The following is a 16,371-nucleotide window of genomic DNA, read 5'->3' as shown; positions in this document are numbered from 1 at the left end:
TTGGACTCTCTTTATGATCATTGGTATCTTGCCACTCTCCTCTTCCTCTGGTCTCTCTTGTCATTCTCATGGAGTTCAACACATCTATATGCAAACATCTTGAAATTTCTAATGGAACATGAGTAGGCACAAAACAAAACCTATTGTAGCACATGCACATACCCTTGAGAGACACTTTATTGATTAGTACAAATAGCTGAAGATGAGTTTTAAACATCCAGAGGTATAAACAATGGCGACGAGTGATGGGACTTTTACCATAGTAGATTTTTCACGCTAACAAGCAAATTTGAAGAAAACGTGACTACAGAGAAAGGGCTCACATGTTGTCGAGTCGAATGACACTGATGATAGAAAGAACACAACTTAGGGGTGGGAGTTATGTGAACGTTTTGTAAGTAGTAGAGCTTTGGGGGGGGAGGGGGAGGCGGGGAGTGGGGGCCAGCTGGTTATGCGATCGTTTTGTAAGTGCAGAGTGGAGCATTGACGTACTCGCAATACTGTTTGGCACCAACAAGCGTACCATGTTCAGCAAAGTAGTCAGCCATGGCAATGATAAGGGCGCTATTAAGTTTGTACTTGTGGTAGCTTATGTTGACTTCACTTCTTTCGGAGACACTCTTGCCAGTTTGGGCCTTTCCCATGACTGTAGAGGTAAAGCAAATGGGTTGGATGGGGTCCCTCTCGCCAGTGGTGGCGGTCGTCTCCAAGGAGTAGCCTGCTTGCACAGCCTCTCCTGTCTGCGTCACGTACTTGGCTGAGCTCTTGACTATCTCTCGGACTTTGTTAGCTAGTGCTGCAGCTAAGGGCCCACCGGCGACGCCTGCCAATGCCACCACAAGCTCACCAACGCCATTGAGAACCACATCACAGTTGGTGCTGTCATTTGATCTCGTGCTTTTGTCCCCACCAACATAAAGAACATAAGGAGAATACCTGTGACCATGCATGATAAGCGAGCAAGTGCGTTAGCAATTATATGCTTTTGAACAAAGAATTATCGCATACGAGGCACATACGAGAAGCGGGGGAGGGGGGCAGACAGTTTCACAAACGGAACGGGAATGATCATGAGTGAGCAGTACATACTCCTCGTCGAGCACAGCTAACCACTTATTGAACTTCTCCATATATTCCTTGGCTTGTTCCTTGGATAATGAGGCGCTGGAGAGATCAGGAGTGAAGCCGGTTTTGTGGCGGGCAGTAACCATGAAGGTGGCGAGGATGTTGCCGTGGTTGCTGACGTCCTTCCAGTACTCGGCCGGATACTTACCGGGGGGCAGGTCAATGTTGCCCTTATCATCCGTAACCTCTGCCCCGCCCACGGCGGCACCGAGTGTTGACTCGTCATGATACGACCCCAGCTCAAACGAGGATGCGACCAAAGCGCGTCTCTCCTCTGCGCTCCTCCTGCAAGCAAACGTAGTACGCATATTGTGCGGCAGAGTACACATAAAAGAACACACACACACAGAGTACCCTCAATCAATTGTATGCTGCTGCTCAATACTAGCGGCGCCGACACTTGTCATTGCACACTCATTTATGATAATTATAGTCAATTGCTGATCAATATCAATCCCCAGCGCCGCGCTCACCTCTTGACGCATGCCACGCCGCTGCTCCAGCTGTGGATCAACTCTGCAGGTGGAGGAGTCGTGAAGAGCTGGTGGTTCCTTTCGATCCAGTAGTCATCGGAATTAACCTGCAGCATTTGACAGTCGAAGACTTATAGCAGCGATAGAGAGAGAGACACACACACACACTCTCTCTCTCTCTGCCCCTCTCTGTCTCTCTATATATATAAATATGTGAGATTATTATTGCTCCAAGTAGTCTCTCTACCGTGTAGCTGGAGTTCTTCGCGGCAGAAGCTGGTGCGCCAAACGTTGCAGCCATTGTGCTGTATTCTAATTCTAATATTCTCTGCAAACGCTAGTGCGCGCAAAATACAACCAGACTGTTTAGATCAGAGATGAGAGCTCTGTACGAACAGCACACGTGTGGTGAATCAGGAAGACTAGAGAATCAAGGAAGAGAAAGGGAGGCAAAGGAATTGTCGTGAGTGCTTGGTGGTGCTGCGGTTGGGCATTTTATAGCCACCCAACGTCCGGCCTCTTTCACATGTAATTTGAACGTTGAACTTACGAGACCTTTTCGCTTAGTTAACGGCAATTACACGTTAAAGATTTTTGCATTGTCCGAACCCGAAAATTCATACACGCTCCTAAATACGATCCGCTTCTCAACGTGATTAATTTTAAGGTGTGAGGTGATATATACTATTAAGTAGGAAAGCCCATGTGCAAAACGACAGGGCAATCAAGTCGATGTCAACTAGAGGACAAAGCCATTGATTGAGGAAAACAATCACATGGAGGTTGAGCTAAAATATTTTGTGTATTGAGGCACACACATGTCCTCTCGAGGCGATGAGTGCCGGTGGTGTTGCAAAACCCACAAAAACAATATGGGTGAACATACAAAGAGGACATTTGTAGTGAGATGTATCTAAGCGAGTTAGTCGACTTGCTTTCATCTCTATGGCAACTTATGATGCTACCTCAACGTATATTTATAGAAATATAGCCATATACTATTTCTCCCAAAGATAAGTTGAGCTTTTTTTACTACTCTTCAAGCGCTTAGCTTTGTACTTCTAAGATCAACCCACTTTATAGATATTTGGCTACTTTTTCTTCATAAGGCTATTATTTTTGTTATCAATATTTGTGTAGTTTATGGTACATGCAACTCATCTAGATACAAAGAAATCAATATAAGTATTAGTTAAGCATTTATGAATTAACTAGGTCTGCATATTGAATTAGTTGAGTATGAATACCTTTCGAAAGCCTTGGCATAAAGAATGGATTGGTGTATAGATTTCTTTCTTCACATTTAGATGAATTCAAGGTAGTTAGGTGCTAATTAAATTTAAAAAAGTTCATGCCAAACTAGCTTGATTCCAATCAATTTCTAGATGCACCTAAACCAAGCTAGGTGCTGAATTATTGTTTACAAGAAATATGTTCAAAAGTTGATGTGTTAGGTTCCATATATATAACCAAGCTTTCGTTTTTTAAAGGGTTTCTAGATGATAGAGACAACTTGTGTGGGTCCCATAAGAAGTTTATTTTCTTTGAATCTAGAGAGGACAGTATAAGGAATGGTAGTTGTGTTGTGAGGGCAACTTAAATGGAGCCATTATGGTTCGGGGAACATCATCATTTCTTAAATAATTTTATGTCATCAATGGGGTTGTCATGAGTATCTATATGTTACTATAATGTATATATGTATCTGCATGTGTTTGTGTGTGTTAGTAAATATTATTTGTGTGTATGTGTGCTTATGATTGTGTGAATTTGTGTATATTCACAATACTATAGGTCAGTCATCACATCATATTTATGACAATCAAGTGCGTGGTACTATGAGGAAAAGACTTTTGATTGAGAGACATAATCATATGGAGGTTGAGGTGGAACCTTACATATATCAAGATGTGTATATGCACACACACACACATGTATGTATGGATTTACCAATATGTGAGAAAGTTTATGTGGATGTTGACTAGGATGACAAAACCATTAAATGAGAGACATTAATTAGAGGTTGAGATGGAATTCTACACATATATACAAGTGCATTGATACATGCATATATATATATACATGTTATTTATTTATTTATCTATTTATATTTATATTTATATATATGTATGTACATATGTATGTATGTATGTATATGTATATATGCAAAATTGAATCACATGGAGAAACCCATAAACTTAGGAACGTATCACATAATTGAACATTGAGGTATACACACATGCATGCATCCATAAAAACTCCATGACTAGAAGGACTTATGATCACCAGACTACTCTATTCATATACAAATGTGGTATCATTTTTACTCGATGCATCCTTAAGATGGACATTCTCAAGGGCTCAGTCATCATGAATATATGTATATGTCATGGGAGTTCAAAAAAGGGTTTTCTTAACACCATTTTTATATATTTTTTATTGATAGAAGGGTGTCATATAAAGGGGTTATTTATAGGTTGAATTAAAAAGGATTGTGTTCTATTCAAAGAAAATTAACAAATAAAAATATTTATAAATAGACCTTGAATGCATGTGATATACATAATACATATATATAGTGAACCCCCAGAGTGGACATGTAATTATTCTTAATAGAAATATTAACATGTTTACTCACATTTCGAGAAGAACAATAAGGTTTAAAATTTTCAACTTACCAAGTTACCTTTAGTTTAAAAGAAAGTGGAAAAGACAATGATTTGATTAAAACTCATCTAATGTTTCAACTTAAAGGTTTCTATATCTATTAGCAAAAGGTCTTGTTGCTTCTCAGTTGTTGCAAAAGTTTGAAGAGGGATATAACCATACACATAAGAGCAAACTCATTCAAGAATACAAGAAGAGAGACGGAGGCAAAAACAATTTATTGCTGGTTTTTTCTTCTTCTTTCATACACAATACAATTTATACAAAGTATAGATAAGCTACAACATAAAGAAATGTGGCCTACTAAGTCAAATAGGGCATAACTGACTATACTAATCAATTGGTGCTATAACTATGCTAGTTGTAGGTAGGTGCAACAAACCACATATAATAAGTGATAAGTCAGTGGGGGCCATCTGAGGATCATAGTGACCACCAATGTGCTAAGTGTGGATGTTCGGATATATCTAACTAGGCGGTCTATCATCAATGTTTGCACATGTTGAGTTTGCTATCTCAATACTCTTTCTCAAGCTCAGCTGTATCTTTGTAACTCCAACTTCAAATTTTTGAAAGCTTCCATGCACCAATGCCTTTGTGAAATTATCAATTACCTAATCACATATACTTTGACATATACCAAGTCAATCTCTCATGGAAGTACATTCTCTCACAAAGTAGTGATGTACTTTAATGTTTTTTGTCTTAGCATAGAATAATGCGTTCCTAGCTAGTTGCATGTTGCTCATGTTATCACAATAGAAGACAACTAGACCATCTCGGTGCACATCCATTTCACTTGATAACTTTTGTAGCCATATCATCTCGCATGCTATCATAGTAGCATCTTTGTACTTAGCATCTATACTTGACAAAGAAACCAAAGGTTGCCTTTCACTAATTCACATAATTGGTGCACCACCAAAGAAAAAAATAAATCCATTGGTAGATCTTTTATGAGACATGCTACTCAGCCCAATCTGCATCTATGTATCAAAACACTTGTATATCCTTACCTACTTCCTCGAGGAAGTTACTATATGTATATCCTCTACATCACCTATGTTCAAGGCCTATTTATAGATATCATTATCTATGAAATTTTCTTGAATAAAACATAACCCTTTTTTATTCAATCTATTAATTATTCCTTTATATTACACCCTTTTGTATGTAAAAAATGTATATAAATGGTATTTTAAAATTACCTAATTTTGAAACCATGTTATGCACACATATACTCATGAATAACTTATCCGAGCCTGCTTCATAAAGTAGTTCATAATGTAAAGTGGACTTCACATACCTCAATATGTGTCTAATTATATCCAAATGAGTCTTTTTAGGTACCTACATGAACTAATTGACAAGACCAATATCATAACTCAACTCTGGCCTAATGATAGTCATGTAAATCAAACTTCTTAATATCCTCCTGAACATAGTAGGGTCTTCTATCTCATCTTGAATATTGGTACTCAACCTCACATTTCACTCCAATGGTACTGAAAGAGGCTTACATGCTATCACACCATACTTGGACAACATATCCAAGCCATACTACCTTTGGGATAGCCATATACCACCCTCACATTTGATCACGTCAATACCAAAAAAGTACCTTAGTTCACCCAAATCCTTTATCTCAAACGTCCTTTTCAAAATTTCCTTAAACATGAGCATTCCCATGTCAGTACTATCACCTATAATAATCAAGTCATCCACATGGATAACTATAATGACCAAATCTACATCTCTCTTCCTCATATAAAGTGAGTAATCAATATCGGAACTATAAAAGACAATGTTGAGAAGATACTTTCCAATCTCGTTAGACCATGCTCTAAGTACTTGCTTCAGGTCATAGAGCACTTGTTTTAACCTACACAAAAATGTGGGATGCTCTAAATACTCATAAATTGCTACCTACTCCATATACACCTCTTCTTGTAATAACATCTCTGCTAACTCTTAGCTCACGTGTAATAGGGTTATAACATCTGCAATCCTTTTACTCAAGAGAATATTCCATAAATACATGTTTTTTTTTCCTTTGGGATACTATGTAACTCATCACAAATATGCACATAAGCAATATGTCAAAATACTTTCAAATGGGAAAATTTTGGCTTTCTACTTGTAAACTTCTCTTTGGGTATCATATTATGTACAACAGTAGTAGGTGTCTTATTCATAATGTATACAAAAATAGCAACTCCTTTAGCCCAATAATAATGAGATAAGTTTCTTTCTGACATCAATGCCCAAGCTACCTCTCTAATATGATTTTTTTTTTCACTTGACAACTCCATTTTTTGTATAGTATATCTACACGTATACTACCTTTGTATACATTTTTCTACAAACACTCAAAAAACTCATTGGAGAGATATTCTCCCCCTCCGTCTAACCTTACGTATGCAATACACAACCCACACATCATAATGTGTCAATTCAAGAGGCTTCTTGCATACATGCTTTTCATGTGGAAACCCATGCCTTGCTTGCTTTCCAAATTGAAATGCTTTATATACTTTACACATCCCATCAATCCTAAGCTTGGCCAAGCCATCCACAATATGTTTTGGTTGCATATCTTTCAACCGTTGCACATTCACATGACCAATTCTCTTATGTCAAATTTCAAAATGAACCACAATACTTGAACCTTTTGCAAACATGATAGCATCCATTTTGAGTAGACTTACATCAAGAGTAAACAATCTACAAGCATGTTTCTCTTTTACAGCCAACATGCAATTATCTTTTAGATATTGTACATAACAAGCATCAAATGTACATCAAATCTATAATCCTAGTTTTACCATCTACCAATAGACACCAAGATTTTTGTAATATTTGATACACGCGGCATATTAGTCAAGTACTTAGTTTTATCATCCTACATACTCAAAGGAATATTTTTAATATGAGTAATGGGGTGAGCTATATCATCCACTATCTCCACATAGCCTAGAGACTTTGAATTGCACATCTCTCTAAATTAGTCTCTGTGAGAAGTCATGTGGTTAAAAGTACATGAGTCTACATACCATGCATAATTTTTTAATGAACTATCAATAATAGTCATAGTATTCTCATAAAGTGATATATAATAAAGAAATTTTTACTTTTGTCATCATTGTTTCTATTGTTGGATGTACAATTGCCTTGTTATTTTTTCATTTTCTAATTCTAGCCTTCTTTTTGAAGTAATTTTTAAAAATGTGGCCTTTTTAACCACAATGCCAGTACTCTCTACTATTACCAAAATTATATATGCCAATACTCTCTACTTCAAACAACCTTGCTACATTCTTCCATGCAATAGTGTAGATATTCAATTATTATAAATAGACCATCATGCTATCTATGACATTGACAAGCAACCAATTTATGACTTTACTCTGTGTCTACTCCCAATATTTCTTAGCCTTTACCTATTGTGTAGTAGCATTTCACATAGGAACTCAGGTGTTGCTACCATATCTTCTTTAATGTAATTCCAAACATGTTTACTCTTCAAGAAAAAATTCATTGTTAACTTTCAAGAAGGATATTTATTATTAACAAGCTTCTTGCTAACCATTTGGTCAAAGTTGTTAGATAAATTGACAAGACAACTTGCAAAAACCTACAATTTGCAAGTAAGTTGATACGAGGTGCATCATAACTAAACATGTAGCCTTTCTTTACTAATTACACAATAATAACTAGAAGTTGTAATCCATATAAAAATGTCTTTTGTATTTGTAACCTAGTAAATACGTGAAATCTTACAAATCCAAATCTTTAACATGTGTACCTAAAAATAACAGACATAGCAAAAACTGTGGTATACGCGAAAACTGTTATCGAGACAAGTTGCAAGTTCAGAAAGGAGACCGAAATGACCTTAGATGCTAAAAATCACAATTAAAAAGTCCTAAAGGCTCTTACTTGTAGTACATACACTATTCTTCATACTCACCAACTTTCATTACAATTGAAGACTATACCCGTGCTAGTCTCAAGAGCCTCCTCCTACTATAATGCAATGCAAATTGAGCAAGATGGAATAGCTTCTTACACATTGCTTGCTTTTTTCTTTCATGCTCCAATACCTTCACCTTTGCCTTCAATCAAGATCTTTGCAACCATGGGATGACTCTAAAACTATAGAAATAGACAAGAGGGGACACAAGTGAAGAATCGAAGAGCACATGTCACACAAAAGTAATGGAGACTTGAGAACACTCAAAGATAGGCTTGAAATTTTATTATTATTATTCTTTCTTGTTTCACAAAAAGAACTAAATCTAGAATATGATAAAATTCTAATATATTGAAAGTACCACAATGTATGTACACAGAGTCACTAAGGATGTGTGTACCACAACATATGTACATGCAGTTAAACCTACTAAAGGAGAGAAGATGTGGCACAATAAATGTGCTATAACTAAGAGTGGACTACATGGGTTTAGTCTTATTGTAGAATAATTGGAATATCCTCATGTTAGTCACCTAATATACTAGTGAGTAATATCTTGCCACATCCCAAAGGTGCATAATGGATGCCAATCATGTAGAGCTCAACACCTCAACATACATGGACACATAGCTGCACTTGTTTCATCACTTTTTGTGTTCTCCTAACTTATCCCCCATCACATATACATATACATATTACTACTTGACTACTTGAAATACATAATCTTGCACAATCATGCACACATATTTGAAAACTCATTACTACCAGACCTTTCTTATAAATGATGATAGCATGAAAGGTAACAATTTCTCACACGTCACATTTATTTTGGCTCACCTTGCATGCTATTGGCTACCTAATCTTCTCAAATTGGATACAGTTTCCAAGTCACATGTATCAAAAAATGGTGGAGGTATAGCCATTGTTATGTTGAACTTTATGCGTTGTGATTGTAATGATTTTTCTCTCATCTTAGAAAGTTTGAGCTCATGAGTTACCTCTTATTTCTCAATGTGGATGGGTACTACCATACATATTGGTGTTGTGTATCTTAATTAACCAATGAGAAAATTCTTTAAATGGTTATGGCTTTCAACCCTCTTTTTTGGAAAAAAGGAATAGTACTATAGACAATACTGGCAAATGGTGTGATCATCAGGTAAATGTTTCAAACATCCAATCTCCTAGTGAACAAATAATATGCTTATCGATTGTCATGCACTTTGGAAGTATTGAACCTTAACATCCATGGTTTAAATGTGTTATATCATGACAAAATATTGAGGTGTCTTGGTCCAAATGTTTTTGCAACTTTGTATAGGTTACTTGATTAATCAAAGTGCTACTATGTCAAAGAAGTGTTAAAAAGGATAAGTGCATAATTCTACCTTTACAAAAAAAATATGGATGCAATAGTGCATCCTAGAAAGTCAAATTTTGAGAGCCTTTTTTTTAATACATATATTACAAGTGATTAGGCCTATAAATAGCCACATTGAAAAATGTTCTTAATTGAGAAAGAAATCTTATAGGCACATCTAAAGCCATGATAAAAAGCTCATAAAAAGCTCATGTCCAAAATCATGTTTACTTCATGAAACATATATGAAACTTTTTTCACACTTTTATACAATATTTAATGTGCGATTTTCACATTCATTTAAATGGTCATTTAAATGCACTTTGACTTGGAGTTTTTGCATGGTATTTCAAGTGACTGTAAATATGTTTTAGGTTAAAGAAAGTCATAGAGCTAGTGGCTATTAGACATGTGGCTCTAGCTATAGTTCTACAACCAATAGCTCCTTGCTATTTTTCTACCCTTTTTGTGTATGCATCGAGTTGAAAGTGATCTTTACAAATTGAATGCACATATTGAGAAAAGGTTATACACATTAATCTAGATTAAGAAAACCAAATCTAGATTGAGAATAACTAGCATCACTTGAAATATATTTTGGGGTCCCAACCATAATCAATTAATCGTAGTAAATTAAATCATGGTTAATAAAGGGCTACATGCACTAAGATGAAAGGCAAGGAGAAGAACTTGGACATGTAGTTTTCTAGCAAAAGGAATTAAGGTGCTTCTTCTCTCTTTCTCTCTCAGTTTATGTATTATATATTTGGTGGGGACAACTCCCCAATCTTCATTGTCCCCACAAACCCTATAATCTCTAGTGCAAGATGAACTTATGTATATGAAAATGGAGTTACCATTGTATATGGAGTAGATGATGAAAATAATCACTTCTACGTTGCAACAAATCACATATTATTAGACTTTCTTAATTAACAACAACAATAATGGTGAGTACAAATCCATGAGTTTAATCATGATTTTTTAATTCCTTGTCAACAAAGGATGTCCTATCATGGCCTTCACCACTTCGACAATGTTTTGGGATACCATGGCTAGATAGAATATCAAAAAACATGAGAAATGAGAAGATTGCTTGAAGAATTTGCAGCCATATGATGTACTCAATAAGTGACTATGTAGTAAAAGAAAATTGGACTCACCAAAAAGTGCCATCAGTGAGACATTTTATAGACTTGAATATACATAATCAACATTTAAAGTAATTGAGAAATTGTAAGAAACTTCCAAGAGAAATAGAGGTACAATTTATAAATTGCACACACAAAAACATACATAACAATGATGATAGATGGTCCAATACCCGTAGTCATTGATGCCCAAAATTTTCAAGTCACATAGAAAAGAGCTCTTCCAAATAAGGATACTCAAGGCAGACTAAAACGATTTTATTGTAGCAAATATGGCCATGTGAGTAAATATTGGAATAAGTTGAAAGCAAAATGAACACATATTTAAAATGTACAACTCAAGAAAGAAAACTTTGAAACATGAGTATCTATCTAGGAAAACATCTACGTGAATAGTTGTTAAGGCTCAGCAATTTGCAGGTTCAAGCCTCAAGTATCCAAATACACAACCCAACTGGTAGCATTAATTATTATCCAAATAGGAGATTCACCTATCTCAAAGCACTACTAGATTTAGGTGTATCTTTTTTCTCCATAAGGAAATGCTTAGCAAAAAAATTGAGCCTTAGAACCCATGAAGAAAACCCTTTTTGAATCCTTTTTAGAGACTCTTAGAAGCTAGTACCCTTAGCAATTGGGGGTTAAATTTGATAACGTAAGGTATACATACTGGAAAAAAAAATATTCCTTTAACTTTGGAATGTGACTAGTTGGGATTTTCTTTAGAGATGAGGTATTAGAAATATCCAATGCATAATCTATAGCATTATAACTCTCCCAAATAAAACTTATTTTCTAGCAAGTGTTGATTTTAGAAACACCAATTCAACAAGGGCAACAAGAGATCCAAGGACTACTTTAATAGTATCCAAACATGTTACCAACAATTGAGAAACAAACAATGACTGCTCTAGTCATACATGAGATACCAACTTACCAATGCTACCCATCAAAATTCTTATGCAATCACGTTCTTCAAAAGGAATATAGATAATCAATGCCACAATAAAGACATGCTAGTCAAGGGAATAATAGAACCATCAAAGATTCCATGGGTAGTAGAACCGCATCTCATTAAAAAGGATAATGGAAAATATAGGTTTTGTGTAGATTAGACCATTGAATAGAACCATCCAAGAGTCCATGGGTATTAGAATTACAACTTGTAAAATAGAATAATGCCATATGCTAGTCTATGTTAATCAATATAAATCAACGTACATGTAACTCCCTTTTGTGGTTGAGTAGGATGTGGTGCCACATCCTTAGATACTCCCTCCCACGCGTCGAGAGGCTGCAAAATGTCGACGCGAGGAGGTAGAGTCTTCAAGAAGAGTGGAGAGTGACGATCATGATAGTAGTCCTCATGAAATGCCCCATCAAGTTGTAGAGGATGAAATTTTGGACAATATGGTACACGATCTATTTTCGGAACCGGTTCGCGGAGAAGGTCACTCTACGAAGCCAGATGACCCACTATATGTAGCGTTATCTACTCCGTTGTATGAAGGTTGTACGTACTCCGTTCTTCGTGCGTCCCTCGAGATACTTAACTTGCAAAAAATTTATGGATGGAGTAATGTCAGTTTGAATGCGTTATTGAAGTAGGTATCAATTCATTTGGCTTATGAATCATAATATTAATTGTTCTATTTTGAAATCAGACACAAATATATGTTGGTGGTTTTTTAACTCACTTTTAAAAATATTTGTAGGTTATTATTACAAATGCTTCCAAAAGGAAACAAATTGCCAACTAACAGAGAGCAAGCAAGACATTACTTGACATCTCTGGGAGGCCTCGATTATGTCAAGATCCATGCATGTGTCAATGATTGTGTCTTATTTCATGGGATTCATGAGTTCGCACAAGAGTGTCCTATTTGTGGCGAATCAAGATAGGAAGTGGAGATGAAGTCAATGGATGTGCCTCGTAAGGTTTTGCGATATTTTTTGATTGTTCGACGTATTCAACTTATGTTCAAGTGTAAGTCTATTGGAAAGCTCATGTCATGGCATACTAGTCATCATTCAAGTGATGAAAAATGGAGGATTCTTGTAGACACATCGGCATAGGAACATATAGACAATTTGTGGCCCGTTTTCAAAGAAGAGCCAATAAATTTGAGATTTGGTTTAGGTATGATGGAATCAATCCATTTGGCATCAAAAGCACATTATACAGTGTATGGCCAGTGGTATTGGTGAACTATAATATTCCTCCATCCATGGCAATTAAAAAGGGACATGTAATGTTGTCCCTTTTGATTCCTGGAAAGCACAAGGTAAAAAACATGGACATTTACTTAGAGCCTTGGATTGAAGAGTTAGAAATGTTATGGAAAGGTATTGAGGTGCAAGATACAAGCGCATCTGCATCCTCTAGAGATTTCACGTTGAAGGCCATGTTGTTGTGGACCATGCATGACTTTCCAGGATATGGAGAGTGTTTAGGTACATGTATATAACTCTATGTTTAAAATTCAAGACTTGAATCAATTGCATGTTATTCATTCACTTGTTTGTTCAAGTTTAACCACATCAAGATATCATGCATGTCCTATTTGCGGTCTGTCAAATAAGGTTATCTATGACAATCATCATCCATTTCTTCGTATTGACCATCCCAAATATGTTCTCCGTACTAATGGAATGACTCCACAATCTCTAACCATTCGAGATTGGAAGGAGAGATGGATTAATGCCGACAGCCACCCTCCACTCGGCACGAGTCAGTAATAAGTATATTTCTCTCGATTGACTTTAAAGTATTTAGCATGATGAATTGTTCACATAATATATTGTTTGTTTGTTAAGTTCTCTATATTTTTTCATCTTTCATATTAGACTGAACTCAAGATCAATCACCTGTTGGACCCCATGTACATATTAAAAAATGTTGTATCTACATTATGGGATCACTTGATAGGGGCTCGTGATTCAGTCAATGTAAGGGAGGATTTATGTAACATTGGTCACATGAGACGAGCTTGGCCACGCATTGGACCCAGAGGAAATATTGAGCTACCCCATGCATCTTGGATGTTGTCAAAGAACGAGGAAAAAATACTGAAGGAACAAATATGTAGCTTTCAAACACCCACAGGATGTATGAGATGTCTCAAGGGAGCCTTCATAAAGAAAAAGAAAAGAGGTATGAAGCAACTATCTGGTTTGAAGTCCCATGATTGGCACAAAATGATTCAAATAAGGGTATCTCTAACCATGAATATAGTAATCAGTGGAGTAACTATGTGTAAACTTTGGGGTATGATGAATTTTTCCCAAACTAATCATTTGATCTATGAATATTATTTACATTGAGTTCGTACTTCCTACTAGAATATCCCATTGTGTATCCAAAGATGTATGTGATATCATTTACAAGATACGAGAGCTTGTGAGGTGTGTATACATTGTATTTTTTCATTATATATTGCATACATCATGTAGTGAACCTCTTTGAATTTCTACACAAAAATAAACAATTGTCAAATACATCCTGAAAGATACGTGAGCTCGAATGAAATTGATCCAAACACATTGCAAGATTCTCGAGTATTATCTATTGAGGTGGTTTGTTTAGTGGAGGAAATATTTCCTCGGTCCATTTTGACTACTCAATTACATTTACTCATACATTTGATTGATGAGATCGCACTTTGTGGGGCAGTTCATGCAAGGTGGATGTTGTTTCTTGAGCGCTTCATGAAAACCTTGAAAGATTTTGTGAAGCAAAAAGCACAGCCTGTGGGAAGCATGACTGAGGGTTGGTTAGTGCAATCATCCCTTGTTTATATCTCTGAATATCTTGCTGAAGTGGACCCCTCTCAACCACGACTATGGAAAGACGATGAAGACTTGAGGATGACCTCTATAATACCTCAAGGAAAAGGAATGAGTAAAGTGCTAACAAAAGAAGAACTTCGTAAGTTAAATAGTTTTTGTGTGCTCAATAGTGATGTAATGAGCAAATGGGTGACACTATATAATGAAGCAAGGGTAATAAGCAAAAGTAAAAGACAAGCATTTCGCACCAGATATGGATGTAATGTCTCATTTCCAGATTATCTAAATGCACTCCCACGTCATATTGATATCGATTGATTACATGAGGAAATAGAGAGAATGAAAAAATAGGAGGAAATTAATATATCTCAAGAAGAGTGGGAATACGTACGAGGTTAAATTGACATGTTTGATCTTAATCTTTTACTACTAGTGCACATTATTCAATGCTATTTGGTGTGAGGGTAAACATCTTTGAACTCAACGTATAGATGAAAAGAGAAATACCCAAGATTGTGGTGTCTTTGCTCACTTCGAGGATGCCAATTATACCATGGAAGGTTATTGTGGCTTGATCCAAGATATTCTGAAGCTTGACTTCAGATGATTTCTTATATATGTACTGGATGTGAAGTGGTTTAAAGAAGTGGTAATAAATGGTGAGCATTGCACAATCAGACGTCATCCAAGTTGTTTGTAATCATTGACTCTACAAAATTTCACCAAAACAAGAATGACACATTCGTACTACCTCAACAATGCGAGCAGGTATATATGTAAAAGCTAATTTTTTAAATATGTATACATGTCATACATATACACAATATAATAAGTATTTAAGTTTCTTGCTTTTGTTTTTCAAATACAAGTTGTGTATCATCCAATGGTAAATAATAACCGATGGTGGTATGTCATCCCTATATCTAATCGTTCAAAACCAATATATGGTAATATTACCAACATAGAGATAGCAGATGACAATCCAACAATTAATGATGATGTACATGATGACACCATAATGGATGATATGCGTGATATAGTACAAGATGAACCTCGCGAGGATGTTCAAGGAAACAGAGAAGAGGACAATAATGTGGTTGATGATGATGAAGTTATTGATCAATATAGCAACACATCTGATAGTGGGATAGACTTATTTGTTTCGTTACCTCTTGGTAACATAGACCTAGAAGTAGATAGTTTAGCAAGGATTGATCTCATTGAAGATGAGATGGGTCATTCACTATAACATACTTAATTCGATTTACTGATTCAATATGTATTCTTAATTCTATGGAAAATATCATGCGCGCATGTGCATACTCAAGAATCAATAGTCAAATTTAAAGCTAGATTGAATTTTTCATAATAAAAAAGAAGTATTTTTTATCATCGTCAAGTAGAGAAATTACAAGATACATGCAATGCTTGCTACTAATTGTATAATAAGGTTTGTGTCACTTGCCGCTAATTACTTATATCAGGCTTGTCAACTGGAGGAACTGCCATTCATTAGAGAGCAATGCAAAAATAATTATTAACTCTGGTTTTTTAATTAGATTAAGTCCAATTTCAGGTGGTTAAATAATTATGCATCTGAAAACACATCTATATTCACGTCTATTTGTGCGAATATATAGACGTAAAATTCGTGTCTATTTACACGCTCTTTTACACGCACATATAGATACAATGATAGACGTGCCTGACTTTGCACGTCTAACATGTGCGTCTATGCCTCGTTTCTGTTGTGGTGTCGGCAAAGGACCCCATTCAGTGGTCTTTCCCAGCCAACCCGAACAAACTAAAACCTATTAAGGTCCGAACTACCCA

The 16,371-nt window shown here is 35.9% G+C and overlaps 1 protein-coding gene across 1 annotated transcript; it reads right to left on the bottom strand.

The window, feature by feature from the left end:
• Nucleotides 1-408: 408 nt before the first annotated feature.
• On the bottom strand, nt 409-2,107 carry LOC148017490 (uncharacterized). The gene is made up of 4 exons (XM_087662871.1): nt 1,846-2,107; nt 1,599-1,705; nt 1,090-1,410; nt 409-936 (listed from the first exon to the last, which is right to left on the bottom strand). The coding sequence occupies exons 1-4, from the start codon at nt 1,897-1,899 to the stop codon at nt 450-452; spliced, it is 969 nt and encodes a 322-aa protein (XP_087518997.1). The 5' UTR covers nt 1,900-2,107; the 3' UTR covers nt 409-449.
• Between the last annotated feature and the right edge of the window lie 14,264 nt (nt 2,108-16,371).

Source organism: Lygodium microphyllum, chromosome 22, assembly GCF_053477565.2.
Source record: "Lygodium microphyllum isolate KBCC chromosome 22, Lygodium_microphyllum_v1.1.10, whole genome shotgun sequence".
Lineage (NCBI taxonomy): Eukaryota > Viridiplantae > Streptophyta > Polypodiopsida > Schizaeales > Lygodiaceae > Lygodium > Lygodium microphyllum.
This window is presented reverse-complemented; position numbering and strand designations above follow the sequence as displayed.